At 35.5% G+C, this 20834-nt stretch overlaps 4 protein-coding genes across 5 annotated transcripts; 1 reads left to right on the top strand and 3 right to left on the bottom strand.

The window, feature by feature from the left end:
• Window positions 1-7466: 7466 nt before the first annotated feature.
• LOC130957004 (uncharacterized) lies at window positions 7467-8366 on the bottom strand. The gene is made up of 2 exons (XM_057883913.1): window positions 8052-8366; window positions 7467-7982 (listed from the first exon to the last, which is right to left on the bottom strand). Exons 1-2 carry the CDS (start codon window positions 8364-8366, stop codon window positions 7467-7469), a joined length of 831 nt encoding a protein of 276 aa, XP_057739896.1.
• A 391-nt stretch (window positions 8367-8757) lies between these two features.
• On the bottom strand, window positions 8758-12051 carry LOC130954625 (jasmonate-induced oxygenase 4-like). Its single transcript, XM_057881381.1, has 3 exons — window positions 11510-12051; window positions 10093-10420; window positions 8758-9254 (listed from the first exon to the last, which is right to left on the bottom strand). The coding sequence occupies exons 1-3, from the start codon at window positions 12004-12006 to the stop codon at window positions 8994-8996; spliced, it is 1086 nt and encodes a 361-aa protein (XP_057737364.1). The 5' UTR covers window positions 12007-12051; the 3' UTR covers window positions 8758-8993.
• Window positions 12052-14199: 2148 nt separating this feature from the next.
• On the top strand, window positions 14200-16101 carry LOC130957003 (uncharacterized). Its single transcript, XM_057883912.1, has 2 exons — window positions 14200-14307; window positions 14425-16101. Exons 1-2 carry the CDS (start codon window positions 14200-14202, stop codon window positions 16099-16101), a joined length of 1785 nt encoding a protein of 594 aa, XP_057739895.1.
• Window positions 16102-18480: 2379 nt separating this feature from the next.
• LOC130958025 (methyl jasmonate esterase 1-like) lies at window positions 18481-20350 on the bottom strand. 2 transcript variants are annotated; one of them, XM_057884900.1, is made up of 3 exons: window positions 19863-20350; window positions 19081-19212; window positions 18481-18958 (listed from the first exon to the last, which is right to left on the bottom strand). In XM_057884900.1, exons 1-3 carry the CDS (start codon window positions 20340-20342, stop codon window positions 18671-18673), a joined length of 900 nt encoding a protein of 299 aa, XP_057740883.1. In that variant the 5' UTR covers window positions 20343-20350; the 3' UTR covers window positions 18481-18670. The 2 variants fall into 2 exon arrangements, with proteins under 2 accessions (XP_057740883.1, XP_057740884.1); XM_057884901.1 differs by having other exon boundaries at window positions 18481-18955.
• Between the last annotated feature and the right edge of the window lie 484 nt (window positions 20351-20834).

Raw genomic sequence — 20834 nt, 5'->3', positions numbered from 1 at the left:
CATAAGAAGAGATGATGCTTGATCACTGATTATACCACACAGTTTCATGAACCACAATTTGGTAGGATTACATGTCACAATATCCATCCAAACCCCAATCCAATTCACTGTGAGAAAGCTTCTCTAGCATGAATCCATCATTCCTTTCCCAAGGTTCCGAAGGATTCCAATTATGGGTCGTTTCTTTCCCAAGACAACTACCCAATGGAATTAGATCGAGAAGCTTTCTAACAAAATTCAAGAGAAAAGATTGAAGAAGAAGATAAAACTATTATTGATTCATTGAATTACAATAGAGCTCCCTAACCCAATGAAAGGGGTTTAGTGATTCATTGCTCAGAATTCAATTACAAAACTGATGAAAAGTTCTAAGTTGTAAAAATGTCAAAAGGTCCAAAGCTCCTAACTAACTTCAATTCTATCCTATTTATACACTTTCTAAATTGAGCTTCTGTTGTGTTTCTTGGGCTTTGAGGCCTTTCCTTGATTTCCTTTTGCTTTAGGCTTATGGTCCATAATCCTGATGAGGCTGTGATCCAATTCTGTAACATTCATTGAGCAAACTTAGTGATAAACAAGTAATGACACAAGACTCAACAATTTGAAGTTCCAGACTCATCAATTCTTCAGGCCCAATCTCATAAACCATGATATTCACTTGGGTTTCACACCATAATACGTTTAAGTTAGTATTTGTGCTCAATTGCTAACTTAAACTTCAATATATTTGGCCCAGAAACCTTTTCAAATGGTGGTGTTTAAGTTGAAGTTTAAGTTTCAGTTTAAGGTCAAACTAAAACTTAAACGTGGAATTGGAAGAAAGCACCCCAGGAGTATACATAGTCGAACACGTTTAACCTCCAGTTTGAGGTCAAACTGGAGGTTAAACTTGGAAATGAAGAAAGCAACCCCTGGAGGCAATTTGGATCGAACACGTTTAACCTCCAGTTTGAGGTCAAACTGGAGGTTAAACGTGGAATGAAGAAAACACCCTGGAGGAAGGAAATGGTCGAACACGTTTAACCTCCAGTTTGAGGTCAAACTGGAGGTTAAACGTGGAATGCTCCTGGTGCCTCTCTTGCTTCTGGCGTTTAACCTCCAGTTTAATGTTAAACTGGAGATTAAACGTGGAATGCTTCTTGGTGAGAAAGAAAAGTGTCGAACACGTTTAACCTCTAGTTTAAGGTTAAACTAGAGGTTAAACGTGGAATGCTCCCTTGGTTCAAATCATCATTCTGGCGTTTAACCTCCAGTTTAAGGTTAAACTGGAGGTTAAACGTGGAATGCTTCTTAGTGCCCTTTCTCATTCTGGCGTTTAACTTCCAGTTTAAGGTCAAACTGGAGGTTAAACGCCAGTTACAGCATTTCCTCTTCTTCTCATGATTTTGGCGTTTAAGCTCCAGTTTAGGCTTAAACTGGAGCTTAAACGTCCCATTTGAATTTCAAGCTTCCTTTATTGATTTTGTTGCTTCCTTGCCTAGCCTCTCTTCCCTGAAATCATCCAAACAATTGCATCAAAGTCTTGCAAAATTTCATGAGAATTCATCCATTCATAGCATTCAAGTAATATCACTAAAAACTCATGGAATTTGCATCAAAATCATAATGTTTTGGATGGTTCATTGCTTTGTTGTTCATTTAACCATTCTTGGTTACTTTAGGCTCAAGAAAATGCATAAAACAACTAAAACTAACAGAAAAATGCTAGTGAAACTAGCCTTAGATGCCTTGGCATCACACATCTAGTACAAGCTTGATCATTCTGAGGCTGTTTCCCAAACTTCTTCCCTTGGGAGTTGTTGTTGTTGGGCCTCCTGAAAGAGCTTCCCCTCTTGAAAGACAGACCTCTAGGTGCAAAGTTATTCCCTCGGTTCTGTGGGAATGATTCTTTGTGACTCCCTTTCTCAGCGGTTGCCCTTTTTACACACTCTTCAGCAACCCTACACTTGTTCACCAATTCGGAGAAAGTCCTAATCTCCATTGGTCCTACTGAACTGAAGATATCACTCCGGAGTCCTCCTTCATACTTAACACACTTCCATTCCTCATATTCCACTGGAGTCCCTTGACACATACGAGAGAATCAGAATAGCTCCTCAAACTTGTCAGTATACTCTGATATGGACATGATACCCTGCTTCAGTTGTAATAATTCAAGCTCATTGGCCGTCCTAGTAGAAGTCAGAAAGTACTTCTTATAGAACTCCTCTTGGAAGACATTCCAGGTGATATAGTCATCACCCTGCTGTAGAAGATGTCGGATACCTTGCCACCAATGTGACGCTTCACCAGTGAGCATATAGGTAGCGAACTTGACACGCTATCCTTCAGGTACCACTTGTGCTTGCAGTGCTCGCTCTATAGCCTGAAACTATGTATCAGCCTCAGTCGGGCTAGTAGTTTCCTTGAACTTAGGCAGATTAACCTTCAAAAAGTTTGTCAGTGTCATCGGGCCCTGAACTCCACCTCCATCATTACCATGGTTGTTCATATGTTGACCAAGAGCCTCAGCAGTGGCTTGCATAGTAGCAGCCATATTCTCCAACGCCGTCCTAAAGTTCACCGGATTATTAGGGTTAATCTTCGGCGCACGAGCATTCGTACGACCCCTTCCACGGCCTCTACCGCGTCCACGAGGCGCCATCTGGTTTCTATACACACCAAACAATCGATATTAAGTTGATCAGACTCAATATCGGAAGTCTAGTGCTTCAAAGTCCCAAATGCATGCTCATGAATATTTATGCCAATTATATCAAGCAGATATACTAATAGCACATAACACACATACAGAGAATGCATAGAACTATAGTCAGTCCATCCCTCAGGCTCTACAGGAACGAACTGCTCTGATACCATAATGTAACACCCTACCATACAGAGTCTTATGCTTAACTCATAATTCAGAGATGGCAAGGTATTACGACCTCTAAAATAAAAGTTTAGTAAGTATAGTAGTATGAATGATTGATTATAACTAGGAGCCTTTGTAGAAAAAGGGGTAAACAAAAATCGCAACTCGAAAGCGCAACACTCCGATCGATAACGTAACGAACAAGGATAACCAACGCGAGATTATATATATACAAAGGAGTGTCAAAAACAGGAATATCAAGACTCAAAATCCAGCTACGAAGATAACCGGTTCGAGCATAACAATATATACATATGATAAAATAAGGAAAACCCCAAAGGGACACAAATACAGAAACCTATTCTCCAAAATCTCCCATAAAAGGAGTCATCACAGTTTGTATTATTTAATGGAGATAAAAGTATCTAAGCAAAATATATAAACTAAAACAGAGTCCCCAAGAACAAAGGATCTTCGCTAATCCAGAAGTCTCCAGCAGGCCTCAGCGAGAAACCTCACGTCCTGCATCTGAAAACCACAAAATCCGCATGGGTGAGAACCAGAGGTCCCCAGCATGGTAACAGCTTCCACATATATAATACATAATAATAGAGGAAAGCCAAAGGCAATCCTAGAACTTTCTTCAGATAATATCAAAGCTTATAAACAAGTTAAACCATATGTGGCGATTGACTAAAGATTCTTCAGTCTAACTAATACTTCCCTTTCCAATTCCTTCACACCTCCTAACCACCAGCAGGAGTATAATGTAGCAAACACAGTTATATCAGACAAGAAATATACAAATAGGAACAAATAAGGCATTTAGACAATTAGCAAGTAATATGTAGTCAAATAGGCAATCTCAAACAATTCATATAGTATGCATATGATGAATACCTGTCCCTAGTGGCTGATGATATCATCTGTCAGTTATAGACCCAACCCGACAAGTCCTGGTAGCTAACCATTGGACTGTCCCTCTGTCGCGCATCCCCAACTCGAGTTATACTCATCATAAACTTGATCATAATCATGATCTATATCCATCACTTTCACTGGTGAATATTTACGGGGGCGAGCTCATCCGGGGCTTTCACAGTGCCTGGCTACCCTTACGACATAGGGTCAAAAGATCTTCGAGTCTCAACCTGGAGCACGTGGTGGTTTGCCACTGCTTCCTTCCAGGGAAAATCTCATCTCCAACAGTGGAAGTGCAACATTCACAATTCATTCAACAGCATATATGCATTTATTCTTAGCCATAATCATGGCTCCGCCGTAACACGGAAATAATCCAGCCATCCGACTCACGGTTAAATCCATAACCAGCCACCCGGCTCACGGTTAAATCTATAACCAGCCATTTTATTAACAATTACGGCCTTTCGGCCCATGGCATAACAAGCACTTCCACCGCCATCCTCCACCTCTCACATAATCATCTTTGATCCTCATTAATCATTCATTTTTCCCTTGCTTCACTCGCAAGTTACCACATTTTCTAGTCCCTTTACTCATTGCTAGGCATATCATAATGATTTAAGACATAAGTGGTGAGATCGGAGGCTTAGAAGTATGAGATTCGGCTTTTAAAACTCAAAAATCAACTTTGGGATGAAAACAGGGCCACGCGTACACGCACTCCACGCGCACGCGTGGATGGACACAAAACTCATCGACGCGTATACGTCATGCACGCTAACGCGTGGATTGAAAAATAGCCAAGCGACGCGCACGTGTCAGCCACGCGTACGCGTGGGTGCTCTCGTGCCCCAGGCACAAATCTGGCACAGTTCTGGCACAACCCTCTAGAAAATGGCTTGGCATTGGGTGCAGCACATCGGTGCGCCCGCGAACACCACGCGCACACGTGGATGGCGTTTTCTGAAAGAACGGCGCGTACGCACCAAGTGCGCCTACGCGCGAGGGGTCATTCTGCTAAAAATTTTCTAAGTTAAAAGCTACAGAATTCACAAATTCAACCCCCAATCTTCCAACGGACATAACTTTCTCATTTTAAATCATTTTTCACCCATTTTTAGAACGGCATGGACATCCTAGATGCAGTTTCATTTCTAAACAGATTTGGCACAAAATGGAGATCTATAGTCCAAGTTATGTCCCACCAAAGTATGCCTAAAAACTATGTTTTTCATAAAAAATCACAAAGTGCCATTTTCAAAACATGCTATTTTCAACTCTTTTCAAAATCAATCAAAACATGCCAATTTCATCCCTTTTCTTTGAAATCAATCAAAATATATCAAATTCAACATCAAGCCTCCTCAACTCACACATTGACACATTACCACAATTTACAAAATTACTATCCCATCATTTTAACCCACTTCACCCAAGTGGCTCAAACCCAAATATATTGACATATCATATACTCTTCCTCATGCCAATTTTCAACAACACCAATTCCAATAAATCATCATTGTATACAATCAATATCATACTCACCATCAACATGGTTTCAACCACAATTCAACTATAATCAATCATCAAGCATATATCACAACATGCATATTTCTCATACATCATACCATTAAGGCATCAATAATCATCATCACATATATGACCACATCATATATATCAATCATTCAACAACATCAACAATTCAATGCCTATCTTAGGGCCTCTAGCCTAAGTATTTCCTACCACATTACATATTAGATACGGAAAACTGAGACCATACCTTAGTCGATTTCCCAAGCTCAACCGGAGCACTTCCAAACCACTTTTTCCTCAAGCTCTCAAGGCCTCAATACTTCCAAGAACAGATTTTTCACCACCAAATCCCTTTTTAAGCTTTCCAAAATCACCAATCAAGCTCCAATATTCACACATACACAACCTAAGCCACAATCATCATACCCATACACAACATCTCAATACCCAAACATCATAGAACAACAAATTACACTAGGGTTGAGAATCTTACCACACTCAAGGTCCAAGGAGACAAGATTAACCTTCTCCTTCAAGAGAGTTGGGTCCTATAACATCAAAGAGCCCAAAATCTCAATATTTTTGCTCATGAAACTCGAAAACAAGGCTGGAAATTCCAAGAGAAAAACATAGCTTACCTCAAGATTGATTGTATGGATTTTGTAGAGCTCTCCACGGTGAACGCGTGGCCCCAAACGGTGCAGCAATCGAAACTCTAGATCAAAAGTTATGGTGGTTTGAAGATCAACCAAGGGAAAGAACTTGAGAGAGTGTTCTTCCCTTCCTCTCCACCATTTCAGCGCGTGTGTGTGTTTAATAAGGAGAGAGAGTGCTGAAAACTAGGGTTTTGGTTTAGTTTAGTTGGGTCAAGGGCCCACTTTAGGTCCGGTTGGCCCGGTGTGGCCTGTTCGGTCAAATCTTGGTCCGAATTCTATAAAATTGGTACCAAAATTCTCGTCTCAATCTCCTCTATCATATTAAGCCATAAAAACTATATTTTGGACTTTCTAGAATAAATTCTCATTTATGGATTAATTAACCGTTAATTAATCGGGTTTTACATTGTTTGCTTGTATTATGTTATTTAATTTATAATAAAATTAATAATAAAAATAATTAATCTTGAGACTTTTGGGAGATAAATATTATCAAAGATAAATTTAATTTTTGTAAAATTTTAAAAAAAAATTATAAGTTATAATTGATTGTATATAATTTAAATATTATTTTTGTTTGTCATTGATCAGAGGCCTCGCCTCCTATTGCCCCGGCGAGTGAGCCACACTTTACCTCCACTGGACGCCATCGTCCCTTATTTGGCTGAGGCCGGATTTGGTGACACCGTGCCACTCAGGGATTTTACTTTTGACAACTCCCTAATTTTGGTACTAGTAGAGCGATGGCGTCCATAGACGCACACGTTTCATCTCTCATGGGGTGAGATAACCATCACCCTGCAGGACGTGGCGTACCACTTGGGCCTATGCGCACACAGTAACCCCGTGGGGGTGCCTCCGTGACTTTGGTAGGTAGTACCATACGGAGACGTGGGCGTTGGTGGAGCAGCTCCTCGGTGCCAGGCATCCCGTTGCAGCACAGTAGGCGGCTCAGAGGAAGGAGTCGTTCATGCTGAAGTTTGTGTGGCTACGAGATCGTGTTCGCCAGATGCCCCAAATAGACGATCCTGAGACCCTCCGACAGTACGCCAGGTGTTATATCATGTTACTGATCGGAGGGTATCTGATGACCGACAAGTCCAACAATCTGGTGCACCTTCGTTGGCTACCGCTGCTCTGGGACTTTACGAAGAGTAGAGCGTTTTCGTGGGGCTCGGCTGTTCTGGCCTGGACGTATCAGTTCCTACTTTTGGCGGCTCAGCGGGGCATCACGGACATCGCTGGCTGCATAGACCGCACCTTGCAAGACCGGGTTACTGACAGACGGGTTGGATTGAATCATGGGCAATATCACTCTACAGATGAGACTGTTATCTAACTGACGATGGTCTTGAGACATGGTGGGTGCCAGACAGCTATGTGGTCCACCAAATCTCCAAACATCCCTAGTCACAACAACAAAATATATTCTTACACAACATGTCTAACCAAAATAACATATCATACAAAACTACTCAAATTCATAATTAAACTTGAACTTACCAGTATCCGAGATTCTGACTAAGGGCCACATGGAGGCTCCATTGACACCCACTGTCGGCTTGACGACACTGCACATGGTACTTTAACCAGTTAGACTCAATCACCCGGTACTCAACACTCCTGCGAATACTGTAGTTCTTCACACCTTGAAGCACCTCCTCTCGGCTTCTGAACCTGTGTCCGACCCGAAACTCCACACTGCCGTCCAGATTGTAATCCATTCCACAGGTGTCCAAAATCGGGATCCTCTCATGCATGGCGTCCAAATCTAGACTGTGATAGTGACTTGGTACAGCTGATAGTGCCGGAATCGGGTGAGGTGGAGGCAGCATATGGCGCGGCACATCCCCTGCAGGTGTCTTCGGCACAAACTCATCCTCATCGCCGCCATCGAAAGACTCACTGTCTACACTGTCTGCCACGTAGTCCTCGTCCGACTTCTCCTCACCCTCCTCTGCCTCATTCTCTGGAATGGCGACATGAATGGGCGGTGGTGCGAGAGAATGGTCATCCTACACATACATGTCCTGTGCGGAACTCCCACTACCACCGTGACCCACCTTGGCAGATAGCTCAATTACCTGTTCACACATGATCCTCCCGTGAATGTCGAACATCAGTCGCACATGCTCGTCCCCGTGAAGTCGAAATAGCAGAAACCGGAAGACTCCATTTCCCATGGGTGCCAGCAACCTATACGCCACCCTTTCGATTTCCTTCTCTTGTGTCCCCTCAAGCTTGCTCAATATCAAACTCTTCAAAACCGACAACGTCTCCACACGCTGAGTGCAAAATAATATCGGATCCTGACATTTAAATGTTACCCCGTTGTCGCCATTTCTCATACGACAATTCGGATAAAGCTCCACAACTATGAATGGATTGTTACTGGCCATTCAGCTTTGTTTTTGAGAAAAGATATGAAATGTGTATGAAGAATACCAAAAATTACATATCCTTTTATAAATGTTGAATAGAGTCTTTATATATATATATATATATATATATATATATATATATATATATATATATATATATATATATATATATATATCGTTTACAGTGTAAAGGAGATATGTGTATCTGGTTTACACTGTAAATGAGATATACACATCCCAGCCATTCTTGCCATTTCTCGTTTACACTGTAAACGAGATACGTGAAAAATAATTTCATTCACAATGTAAACTAGATATGATAGGGTTATTTAAAACGGTAAATACTCGAAAAAATATTTATTTCGGTAAATTTAACATTTATTTTATTTATAAAAATAAAAAAACCTACTTGTGTTATATTTTTATTTATATATGCTCCCTTCTTTTATCACCCATATTTGTTACCCTTCTAACAGATTCTATACCTTCAAACTTTTTTTTTAATTTCATTATTTATAGGCTAACACCACCAAATCTGCATCAAATTACAACACTTCCATCTCTTATCCTTTGGTATTTTTACTCAGCACCTGTATATGCTTCTACTACTATATTGTCGTAGTGAAATATGAAGTTGAGACTAAGTTACGGGGACAACTTGAAGTGATAAATTTGGAGATTTTCAACATTGGACTTGGTAAAATTACTTCTCATTCTTGCAATGCGGAACTTGCCCCAGTTGATTGCTTTATACTTTGGAGGGTTCATGTCGTTTATCAACTCTTGTAGAGGTTCCACATCAGTGTACAATGCTGGCTTCAAGAAGAATGGAATGGAAAACCTGTCTCTCTCTGAGTTTACCATCACCCTGTGCTCTACACTTTCATATGCATCATTGCTCCAAACCTGTATGCACCAAATAAAGACATTTTAGTTTGTCCTCGCCATTGTCTTCACATTGAAGCATTATTCCAAACACCAAAGAAAGCCAAGGTTCTCAAAACTCATTCGATCGAATCGACAGAGTTAGAAGTTTAAAGGTTGAACTGAAATTCAACCTAAATTGAATCGGTTATAATAAAATATAGGGTAGAATATACTTTTTGTTCTTAAAATTTGATAAAAAATTTTAAAATATCTCTAAGTTTTATTTTGTTTTAATTTTGTCCTATAAATTTTTAATTTGTATCAAATATACCCTTACGGCTAATTTTTCAAAAAATTTAAAACCAATTCAACAACAATTCATAAGAACAACCCTCAATACAAACAAATTAAGCATAATTTTCAAGTATTATTATTAGATTGATCTTAAATTTTTTTAAAATTTAGCCGTTGAAGGTATATTTGTTACAAATTGAAACTTTTGAGACAAAATTGAAAACAAAATAAAATTTAAGAATATTTTTAAAATTTTTGTCAAACTTCAGAAACAAAATATATTTTACTCTAAAATATATATTTTAAAAAAATGAATTTTTATCATTATTTTAAACTAATTAATTACAAAAATTATACCAATTTAATCGGTTAACTATCTTTTAAAACTTTTTTTTTATCTGATTTTCTACCGAACAATTTTACTTTGAATAATCGAACTGATCTGGTTGTCAATTTCCAGTTAACTGGGTCAAATCGATCGGTTCGATCCAATTCTCTCCACTATTATGGAGAATATTGGCAATGGGTGGGGCAAGTAATAAGTCTAGAGGAGATTTGTAATGAACAAGACTAGCATTGGTACCTGAATCATATCACCAACATTGATGATGAAAGAATTGGAAATGGGTTTGACTGTGATCCACTCTCCATCAGATTTTCGTCTAACTTGAAGACCACCAACATCATCTTGATTAAGCACAGTTAACACTCCAGTGTCCTTGTGGCGCCCAAGACCAAGTGCCAAATGAGGGTAAGGGCAAGGTGGATAATGATTCAGTCTGATATTACTTGTGTTGTGTTTGAAGAAGCCACGGAACCTATTTGGTGCTAACCCTAAGCTCAGTGCAATCAGTTCCATCAGCTTATAGGCCAGTTTCTCCACTTCTTCTGCATAGTCTTCGCATGCTTCTCTGGTAAGTGTCTCACACACTTATTAAACAATGCCAATGTGAATAACAAGTATAATGAGAGGAGGAAGGGATCATTCTGAGTTATGATTTGTTCAATTATAATTTCTTTTAGATATTTTCTTAATTACTATGACAGATAAAAATTGATCCCATTAATTTCTTTTAAGATATTGATTGCATCACTGAAATATAATTTTACTTTATTTAATATCTAAGGAGTCTAGGATATGTATAAGAAATAATTTAGCATTTTAATTTATATTGCTCTCTGTATTTTAAATAGTTTTTTTAAACTTTTTTATACATTAAAAAATTAATGTACCTAGACCTATTTTATGTCTAAGTACAATGACATTTTATTGTATCAATAAAAAAAGTGAGTGTTATTTTAAAACAAAAAGAGTATATTATTGGCTACAATAGATAATGTTTTTTTTTCATTTAATTCTAATCTTATCGTGGATTGATCACAATTAAGGCTCTTCTACCTGACCAATAAAGAGTGTATTTAGTGTACATGAATGTGTTAAAATCAATGGTCCCAAAATTTTATAAATAATTATATAGTTAACACCTTTTTCAAAATCTTTTTTTGAATTTACGTGAATATTAATAGGAATTTGTTTTTCTGTATATTTGTTTTATGTTAATTTTTTTTACCATAAAAGCTACAATGTCATAAAATAACTTATCCAAGAGTTTAAACAAACAAAAACAGAACAGGTACATGAAAATATATATGAAACTCAAACTTTTTGCTCTATTTATATATAAAAGTCTGAAAAAATATTCAATTTATTCTGAAGTTACACTTGAGTTTTAATTTTATTTTTGAAGTTTCAATTGTCTCAATTTAGTCCCTGAGCTTTTTAATTGATCCTATGATAAAAACTACCGCAAAAACTAACGTTATTAAAATTTAAAAAATTTAGAGATTAAATTGAGACAGTTAAAATTTCAAAAATTGATTTGAGACTTAAGTGTAACTTCATGAACTAAAATAACTAAAAATATCATCTAAATACACTCCTAAACTAAAATTTCAGATAAATCAGATAGCATAGAAGAATAAAAAAGCATATAGGTTACCTAAAGTGAGGAGGATTGAGAGGCCAACGATTATCCCAATGAAACTGAATATTTATGTCATCATGATGATGATCATGAGATGGTGGAATGAAAGTAGGTTGTTGAACATTGAAATCATAAATCTCCTTCCAATCCCTAACGTTCTTGGTATGCTCTGCTTCAAAGTAACCAAGCACGTTCCTATCATCCCTTCTAACCTTCAGCTTCTCCTCCAAACTAAGACCAAAGAACTTCTTCGCAGCATCTTCAATCCTCTGCCTCTTCTCTAAAGGTACCTTGTGATTGATCACCTGAAAGAAACCCCATTCTTTGCATGCTCTCCCTATTTCTTCAATAATATTCCAAACTGGTGATGATGATTTCAATCTTGTGGCTTCTTCATCATCTTGGTAGTTTATGGGAGACAGATCAATTAAAGGGATTCCTTCGGCTATGGTTATTGAAGCTTTGGGTCTGTGTTCTGCTGCTTGCACAAAAACTGGGTCTACCTCTACCATCTTTTATGATCTTTAATTTTCCTCTGCTTGATCCAAAGATACAAGAGAAACCACATTTTATATGAAAGCTTTGATAGGTGTATTTACTTTTTCAACCATATTATAACAGTAAATTAAAATTAATTATCATAGTAAAATATATATTAAAAATTAAATTAAATATACATATATTTATATAAAGGACTATACTTTGTGTACATTAAAATTAGTCACCAAAATAAGTCATCAGTATAAAATACATACTAAAATACAAATACATATTAAAAATAAATTAAATCACACATGTATTTATACAAAAATACATTGGTAACTAATTTTAGTGACTGATTTTGGTGTACGAATAGTATTTTTGTTATATACAAATACATAGTATCTGATTTTAACGACTGATTTTAGTATACAAATAACATTTTAGTTACTATGTAGCACTCGTTTTGCACTTAAATAATTGTTTCAATTTAAAATATAAAGGATAAAGTATACTTTTTCTCCCTGAAATTTGTCAAAAATTTTAAAAATATTTTTAAATTTTATTTTGTTTTAATTTTGTCCCAGAAATTTTTTATTTGTATCAAATATACTTTCGAAGGCTAAATTTTTAAAAAATTTAATACCAATCTAACAATAATGCATAAAAATTATACTTGATTTGCTTGTGTTGAGAGATTATTTTCATAAAATTTTTGTTGAATCGGTCTTAAATTTTTTGAAAAATTAGCCATCAAAAATATATTTGATGCAAATTGTTAAAAGTTTTTGGGACAAAATTAAAACAAAATAAAATTTAAGAATATTTTTAAATTTTTTGTTAAATTTTAGAAACAAAAAATATACTTTACCTAAATATAAAATATAGTGTGTATTTATTTTTAATCTTATATTCAGTATTTTTATATTTCTATCGAATATCTATTATTTGATAAGATTTTTATGGTGATTATTAAGATAAAAATAATTTTAAGTAAAAATTATTAAATTACTTAATATATGTCTAAATCTTAATTATTATATTTTTGTTGTTATTGAATGACACTTATGAATTATGATACAAAATGAGTGATTCTAGTAGTTTTTTTTATTTAGAGCCACCAAGAATACAAAGTGCAACGTTATTAATTAGAAACGATATATATATATATATATATATATATATATATATATATATATATATATATATATATATATATATATACTTATATTTTTTGTACTTTTTCATATATAAAAGAAAATTATTTATATTTTTATTAATTATTTTAAATACTAAAAATAAAGAAAATAAAAATATATTCAGAAAAATAATATATATAATATTCTTGTCTTACATCTCAACTAATTTTGTGCTAGGATAGATACGTTGAATCAGGACGGGTTTTTGTGCTCCTATCAAGTGATGTGACTATCTTGTGCTTGTGTGGCAGCTGGCAAGTTATTTGTATCTTACGGTGCCCTCTTATATATATGTTTTGTGAGATAACAATTCATGTTACTACGTCATACAAATTTGACATTATAAGGCGGCATCATTTTGAGGATGTTATGAGCAGATTCATATGTAGATATGCTATGCATTGGCTTCACAATAATTATAGTCTAAAAAGAAGATTACTAAGGTGGGATGACGATAGAGAAACTTCAAATGAATTTCTCCTGATAATTTAAAAGAAAAAAAAATACTCGAATTAAAATAAGACATTTTATTTATTTTATTTATCTATTATCGTATTTTTGAATATTGAATGTGGTGTCGTCAAAATTAGGGTAAAAAACGTATTTAAACCAAGTTGAGGAAGATATTACGCATATCAATCAAAACGAAAATTGTTTCAGCAATCAACCAATGGGTATTTTAATGTAATTCGAAGCAACAAAATTCGAATTACAATTGTACGTAATTTGAATCAATATGGTTCGAATTATAAACAAGGAAGATTGCATGTAATTCGTAGCTACTTGGATCGAATCATGAAAGCTTAATTCGAATGTAGTCAATTCGAATTACTAGGAATAGTGTAGTAACCATAATTCGAACTTTAGTGATTCGAATTAGTAGGAAATGTGAAGAAATGCATAATTCGAAATGACCTGATTCGAATTACGTATATATAGTGCGAATGAGGATAATTCGAATTAGTGTGTACCAGAACTCTATATATATGAGATGAACGTGAGTTGCCCTCATTAGAGAGGGGTCAGATGGTTAGTGAGGACAATTTTCTAGTGTTGGTTCACCACAGAGGATCGATTAAGAGAAAAACTCGTTCCGGTGTGAAGTTCACCGATAAGGATCATCTCTGTATTATCGTGAGTTATACGACGAGCTTTGATGACCTTGTTAGCTCTGTACTGATGAAACTTGGTCTGGAAGGTGTGAAAAGGGTTAAGAAGTTTTTCTATCGCATTCCAATCACAGTGCTCTAGGATACCGTGAAGTATGATTGTTTCACGATCGGGAGTGATGAGGACTTGCAGGTCATGTTTCATTGTCGCCGGCAGTTTCCCGAAGTGAGGACACCAGAGCTGTTGGCAAAGTTGGTTGATGTGGTATCCAACTCGGGGGGTTCGAACCAGAATACCAACACTTTAGCCACGGTTGCCGGTTCTAGCTCCAGACCTGCCGTTGCTTCTTCCCCCGTCCCTGCATACGAGCCACCCAGCCAGCCTGTCGCCTCCCCTTCGTTCGCTGTTAATCTCAACGGCAGTGTTGGCGACGAGGTTGGAACAGGAGAATTTATACCGACCTCTGTACAGTGTGCTGCACCGGCTGGGGTTGGAGATGGATTGTTTGATGATCTAGAGGACAATGATGTCGAGCCGGATATGATTGCTGATGGCAGTGGCGATGATATTGGAGCGAGTCAGCCTGCAGGGGTAGGCGGTGGTTCTAGCTCTGGCACACAGCAGTACCCTCCACATTTTTCATCTTTGGACCTGGATGCCATGAGGCCTGACGAGGTACCTGGGCAGCATGTTGGATTTGGCGCTAGAGATGCAGAAGGGTCTGCTGGTATGACAGAGTTTCAAGTTGGTCAGCAATTTCAGGATAAAGATGAGGCCTTGTTAAGTGTGAAGACTTACAGCATCCATCGAGGGATACAGTACAAGGTAGTGGAGTCTGATTATCGCCGGTATGTGGGCAAGTGTTCTGAGTTCGGGAATGGGTGCACATGGTTGATTAGGCTGAGTCTCCGGCAGCGCAAGGGCATTTGGGAGGTCAAATGGTACAATGGACCGCATACTTGTCTGGCCAGCTCCATCTCCAGCAATCACAGGAGTTTGGATTATCATGTGATATCTGCCTTTATTATGCCAATGGTTAGGGCTGATGTATCCGTCAGCATCAAGGTGCTCCTAAATGCGACGGCCTCACACTATGGGTTCAGGCCGACGTACAGGAGGGTCTGGTTGGCGAAGCAGAAGGCTGTTGCCGTCATTTATGGTGACTGGGATGAGTCGTACAACGAGCTCCCAAGGTGGGTGTTAGGAGTGCAGGTGACCATGCCTGTTTCTGTTGCAGTGCTTAAGACTAGCCCTGTTCGAGTTGGGGGACAGCTAGACGAGTCTCAGGCTTATTTTCACAGACTGTTCTGGACTTTCTCACCGTGTATCGAGGCATTTCGTCATTGCAAGCCGTTGGTGAGTATTGACGGCACCCACCTATATGGCAAGTATGGGGGTACGTTGCTTGTAGCGATTGCACAGGACCAGAACTCCAACATACTCCCTGTTGCATTCGCACTAGTCGAGGGTGAGAATGCTGAGTCATGGTCATTCTTTCTCTCCCATCTCCGTCAGCACATGACACCACAGCCGGGTCTGCTTGTTATTTCTGACAGGCATAACGGCATCAAGGCCGCACTTGAGGCTCCCGACAGGGGCTGGCTACCTCCAGCTGCATACCGGGCATTCTGCATTCGACACGTAGCAGCAAATTTTGCCCTCACCTTCAAGGACAAAGACGCAAGGAGGCTTCTTGTGAATGCTGCCTATGCTAAGACCGAGGTCGAGTTCGAATACTGGTTTGATATTCTACACTCGGAAGACCCGGCGATGTGTGATTGGGCGAACCGGATTGAATATTCATTGTGGACACAGTAAAATCGCCAATAAAACCGCCAATAAAACCGCATTCAAAACCCATTCAATACACCGCCAATAAAACCGCTTGCAAAACCTCTTAAATAAACCACTTGTAATACCACTTTCCTAAACCACTAACAAAAACCACTAAACATATACCACTATCAAAAACCACTAACTTCGTCGTTGATCACCCCGGCGATATGAGCGACTCCATCTAAACGATACAGTCTTTCCGGATCATCCCCCATCGCCTCAATATACCGCTCGAGTCTTTGTCGTACAGATTCTGGGTCGTTTTCTCTGGGATTTGGTGAGGTATGAGGATGGGAAAATGATTCAAATGAACTTGGTTCGAACTCCTTATATAGGCAAGTCACAAATAATTCGAATCAACTTATTTCGAATTACCAAAGTCTCCAAACATTAGTAATTCGAATCAATATGATTCGAACTCCTTCCGTGTCACCTTCCCCTACTAATTCGAATTGATTCAATTCGAATTACACTTTGCTAATTCGATTCATGTTGTTTCGAATTACGTTGGAACTTGATTAGCCATAATTCGAAACATGTTCATTCGAATTACTAAGGAATGTAATTCGAATCTTGTTGATTCGAATTATATGAATATGTCAATTGGTTGATTGATGAATCGAATTTCCTTTTGGCTGATTCAGGTAAATTCAATCTCCCAATGACTTATTTTAGTGTTTTACCCTCGAAATTATACATAACGAATATTCCATATAAAAATAATTGATAATATTAAGAAGAAAAAAAAAACAGTAAGAATTTGTTTGTTAGAAATTAATAAATTTTATAATTTATAGTTATCAATTAATTATTATTAGTATTTTTAATAGTGTGAGATTCTATCAAATAATATGAGATTATTCATTTTTTAGTTAAGTATTAACAAAATTTTATAAAAATATTAATTTTTTATACTTTCCCAAAATAATCACCTTAAAGTATATAAGCTAGTTTTTATTAGTGGCGAAATTTGAAGAGAATTTTTAGAAGAGTGAATAAAAAATCTTAACATAAAAATTACATAATAACATTCATATTAAAATAAAATTATTTTTAAATTTTGTCAGAAATATAACAAAAAATTAAATAGTCTTACAAGTAAAAATAATTCTAAAACAATCACCTTAAAGTACATAAGCTAATTTATAGTATGATTTTTTAAGATTTGTACTCGTTACGTTATCATATAAAATATATTTTGATTTGATCATTATAATTTAGTAGTTATTATATAACTCAAAAATGAGGTCAAAAGAACGTGAAAATTTTTATAATTCATAAACCGTCACCATTATTAATATTATTGTACATAATTGGATCGTTATATCTATAATTTGAAAGTTATAATTTATAATTCAAAAAATTAGTTAAAACAGATATTAGGATATTAAGTACAATTACATTGTAAATTCCCAAATTCGTGTTCACTCATATCTCAGAGTGAAGTGGGTCGGGTTATTCGAGGAAAAATTGTAATTTGGTTTAACTTATTTTATTAAATAGATTAAATTTGGACTTTTTGAAAAATCTATTAATTAAAAAGATCAGACAAAAAAAATCTTATGAAGTTCGATAAATCAGTTTATCAAAATATTTTTTTAGAAAAATAAATTATAAATTATTCTTAATTTAGACTTTCAACTATTCACTTATATTAAACACAAAATAAAAATTAATAATTACGATTAATTAAGATTGTAATTTTTTTATTAAAAAAAAGTTTATGAATTGTATATATAATTATGTTATGTAACTAATGATTAATATATAAATAAATTATGTTTTACCAATTATAAATTATAAATTTTAGAATGTTAATTTAGATATTTTAAGAGTATTTTTTTGAGTTTTAATTCACAAAATAGACTTGTGGATTTATCGAGTTTTAAACAAGTCAAATTTGAATCTAAAAAAAAGCCTATAAGAGATATAAGAGATCTAGACTTAGGCTATCAATTTATAATATGAACTAAGTTTGTCAAAGTCAAAATTCGACTCAACTCGGCTCATTTTCACCCCTAACAATGAATTGAGAAGATTAACATGTATATTTTATAGTTGTCACTGAAGTTGTCACATATAATTCAAAAAAATGAATTATACCATACAACAACTATACAATAAGATGATAGTATATATAGGATTTGGATCTTCTAAAATTTGAATTTCACTTTAAAGAGTAAAGTGTGATCTTTCATAATTGATTTTATAGGTGAAACTAAAAATAAATATGAAAGAGAAACTATTCAATAGTAAAAGATCACATTTTACTCTCTAAAATGAAATTCAAACTTTAGAAGATCCAAATCCGTATACATAAGGTAAACAAAATAGAAGGTAAAAGACATATGAAGACACCGTAACAACATTTCAAAATTAGATTTTATTGAATCTTTATTTAACTTGAGCGTTAATGTGTATTTTACAAGTATCCTATGTATTCAATATTTTCTAAAGTTTGGCATATACCTAATCTAAGAAGAAATCAAGACATCTCCCTTTGAAGTGACGACATACCTCGTACAGACGCTCTACACAAAAACACATTCTGTTAATTATAACGGTTTGCAACTATTTGTAAATTATGAGAAAGCTCAATGTGCTTGGACATCATGACCATGTGATCGGATCCCGAGATCTCAACCACACAATTAGGAGGATTATGTGTAATCATCCACCGTTGAAATTTCGGATCTACAGAATGATCATTTTCCGTCATAACAAAGACGCGACTCACTGAACCGTATCTTGTGTGCGATAGGGCTAACACATTTATCATATTTTCATCACTAAATATTTTTCGTGGTCTTACCAGTGTTGTTGCTAGATTCCAGTCCTGCTAGACAGATTCAAACGAAAATAGTACATCACTACTTCATGCACATTTTAAACCGAGTTATGTTTATTTATTTATTGTATAAAATAATAGACAAATTAGAGCTGAGAATTAGAAATAGTAACCTGTTGTGGGCTAAGTTGATATAAGTAAGTAGCGAGGTAGTTTGGCCCGAAGAAGAATCTCGTGGCAGATTTGTTTGGTCCTTCATCATAAGCGTAGTAATTGTCTAGCAATGGCCTTTTCTTTTTATATCCCTTTTTATGAAAAACCAAAAAGATTTTAAAAAGAGTGGAGAGAGAATTGAGATAAGTGTGACGAAAACTACCAAATGCACTTTTTTATATAGATGAAAATTTGTTTAGCACGTTTATATTGTAAATCGAGAAAATTTTTTATATAAATAAGATATGAACAAAAAATAATTAATATATCTCAAATGCAAATGAGAGATAATAAAAGAATGTGATTTTTATATAGATGAAAATTTGTTTAACACGTTTATATTGTAAATTGAGAAAATTTTTTATATAAATAAGATATGAACAAAAAATAATTAATATATCTCAAATGCAGATGAGATATAATAAAAGAATGTGATTTATGTGTAGACAAAATATATATATACTTATCTTAAACTTACTATAAATGAGATAAGTAATATGATGTAAATTTATAAATATTTTTTAAATAACGTATCAGTAAATAAAATATTTAAATTATTTATTTAAAAAGAATTCCAGTGACTTCAAATTAACCCAAAATTAAAAAAAATTTGAGAAAAAGTTTTAGATGCTTTTATTCTTTTTAACAAGACGAAAACTATAAGAAAGAAACAACAAATTTGAGGAGTTGAAATAGCAGCAAGCATGGAAAAAAAGAGCTGCCAGTGAGGGAAGGTGCATACCTGGTCTTCTTGATTAATGGTGGAGATATTGAGCATTGGACCAGGCATCAAAGCAGCAGCAAAGACCGCCACAGAAATCTTATGAGGAAAATGTTCCATGGCATGGGATATGGCTAGGCCACCAAGGCTATGACCAACAAGAACTACTCTTTGACTTTCACCCACTGATGAAGCCATGAACTTAGTCAGAGGCTCAAAGTACTCAGAAATTGATTTGAGCTCCAAAGCCTGCTTTTGGTTGACCCCTGAAGCTGCCAAGTCTAAGGCAGTCACATTGTGACCCCATGATTTGAGAAGTGTAATAACCTTGTACCACGACCATGCTCCGTGGCACGATCCATGCACTAAAACAAAGTGATGCTTTCGATTTTTTGATGACTCTGATGATGATGATGATCCTGACTTGCTTGTTAAAGACAATAGGATAATCAAGAACAAGACGAAAACTACTGTTTGGTGATGCTTCTTTATTTGCACCATTGTTTCAACTTCTTTGCTACAATAAGGACTTAGGATTCTAAGAAAATGCGTAGCTGGCATCTATATAATACTCCCCAAAACGTAATTTGTGGCATGTTAACGTGATTAGGTTTCCGAGGTTTATTAAATATAAAGAATATTTTATTTTATTTCTTCAAAATAAAAATACAAGTAGACAATGAAAATACTAAACAAAATGAACAATGAATATATCAGATGTTTATTTTACTAAGTGTGCAGATGGTTATTCTAATATTAACATTTAGGTGATTAATTTAAAAATATAATATATTTTAATTTAATTAATAATTATTTATATTGTTTAAAAAAATTATTAGTTACCTAGCATAACTCTTTTTCAAATTATACTGGCAAGTCCAAACTTCTCGTCAGCATTGTTGGACATTTGCCTATTTTTAGGATTTTAGTTTAAATAAAAAATTTAAGGATTTAGATTATGTGTCTTTATATGCTGAGGTTGTTATTGATAAA

The sequence above is a fragment of the Arachis stenosperma genome, chromosome 10 (genome assembly GCF_014773155.1).
Source record: "Arachis stenosperma cultivar V10309 chromosome 10, arast.V10309.gnm1.PFL2, whole genome shotgun sequence".
Lineage (NCBI taxonomy): Eukaryota > Viridiplantae > Streptophyta > Magnoliopsida > Fabales > Fabaceae > Arachis > Arachis stenosperma.
Note: the sequence above shows the minus strand (reverse complement) of the source record. Positions and strands in the feature narration are given on the sequence as shown.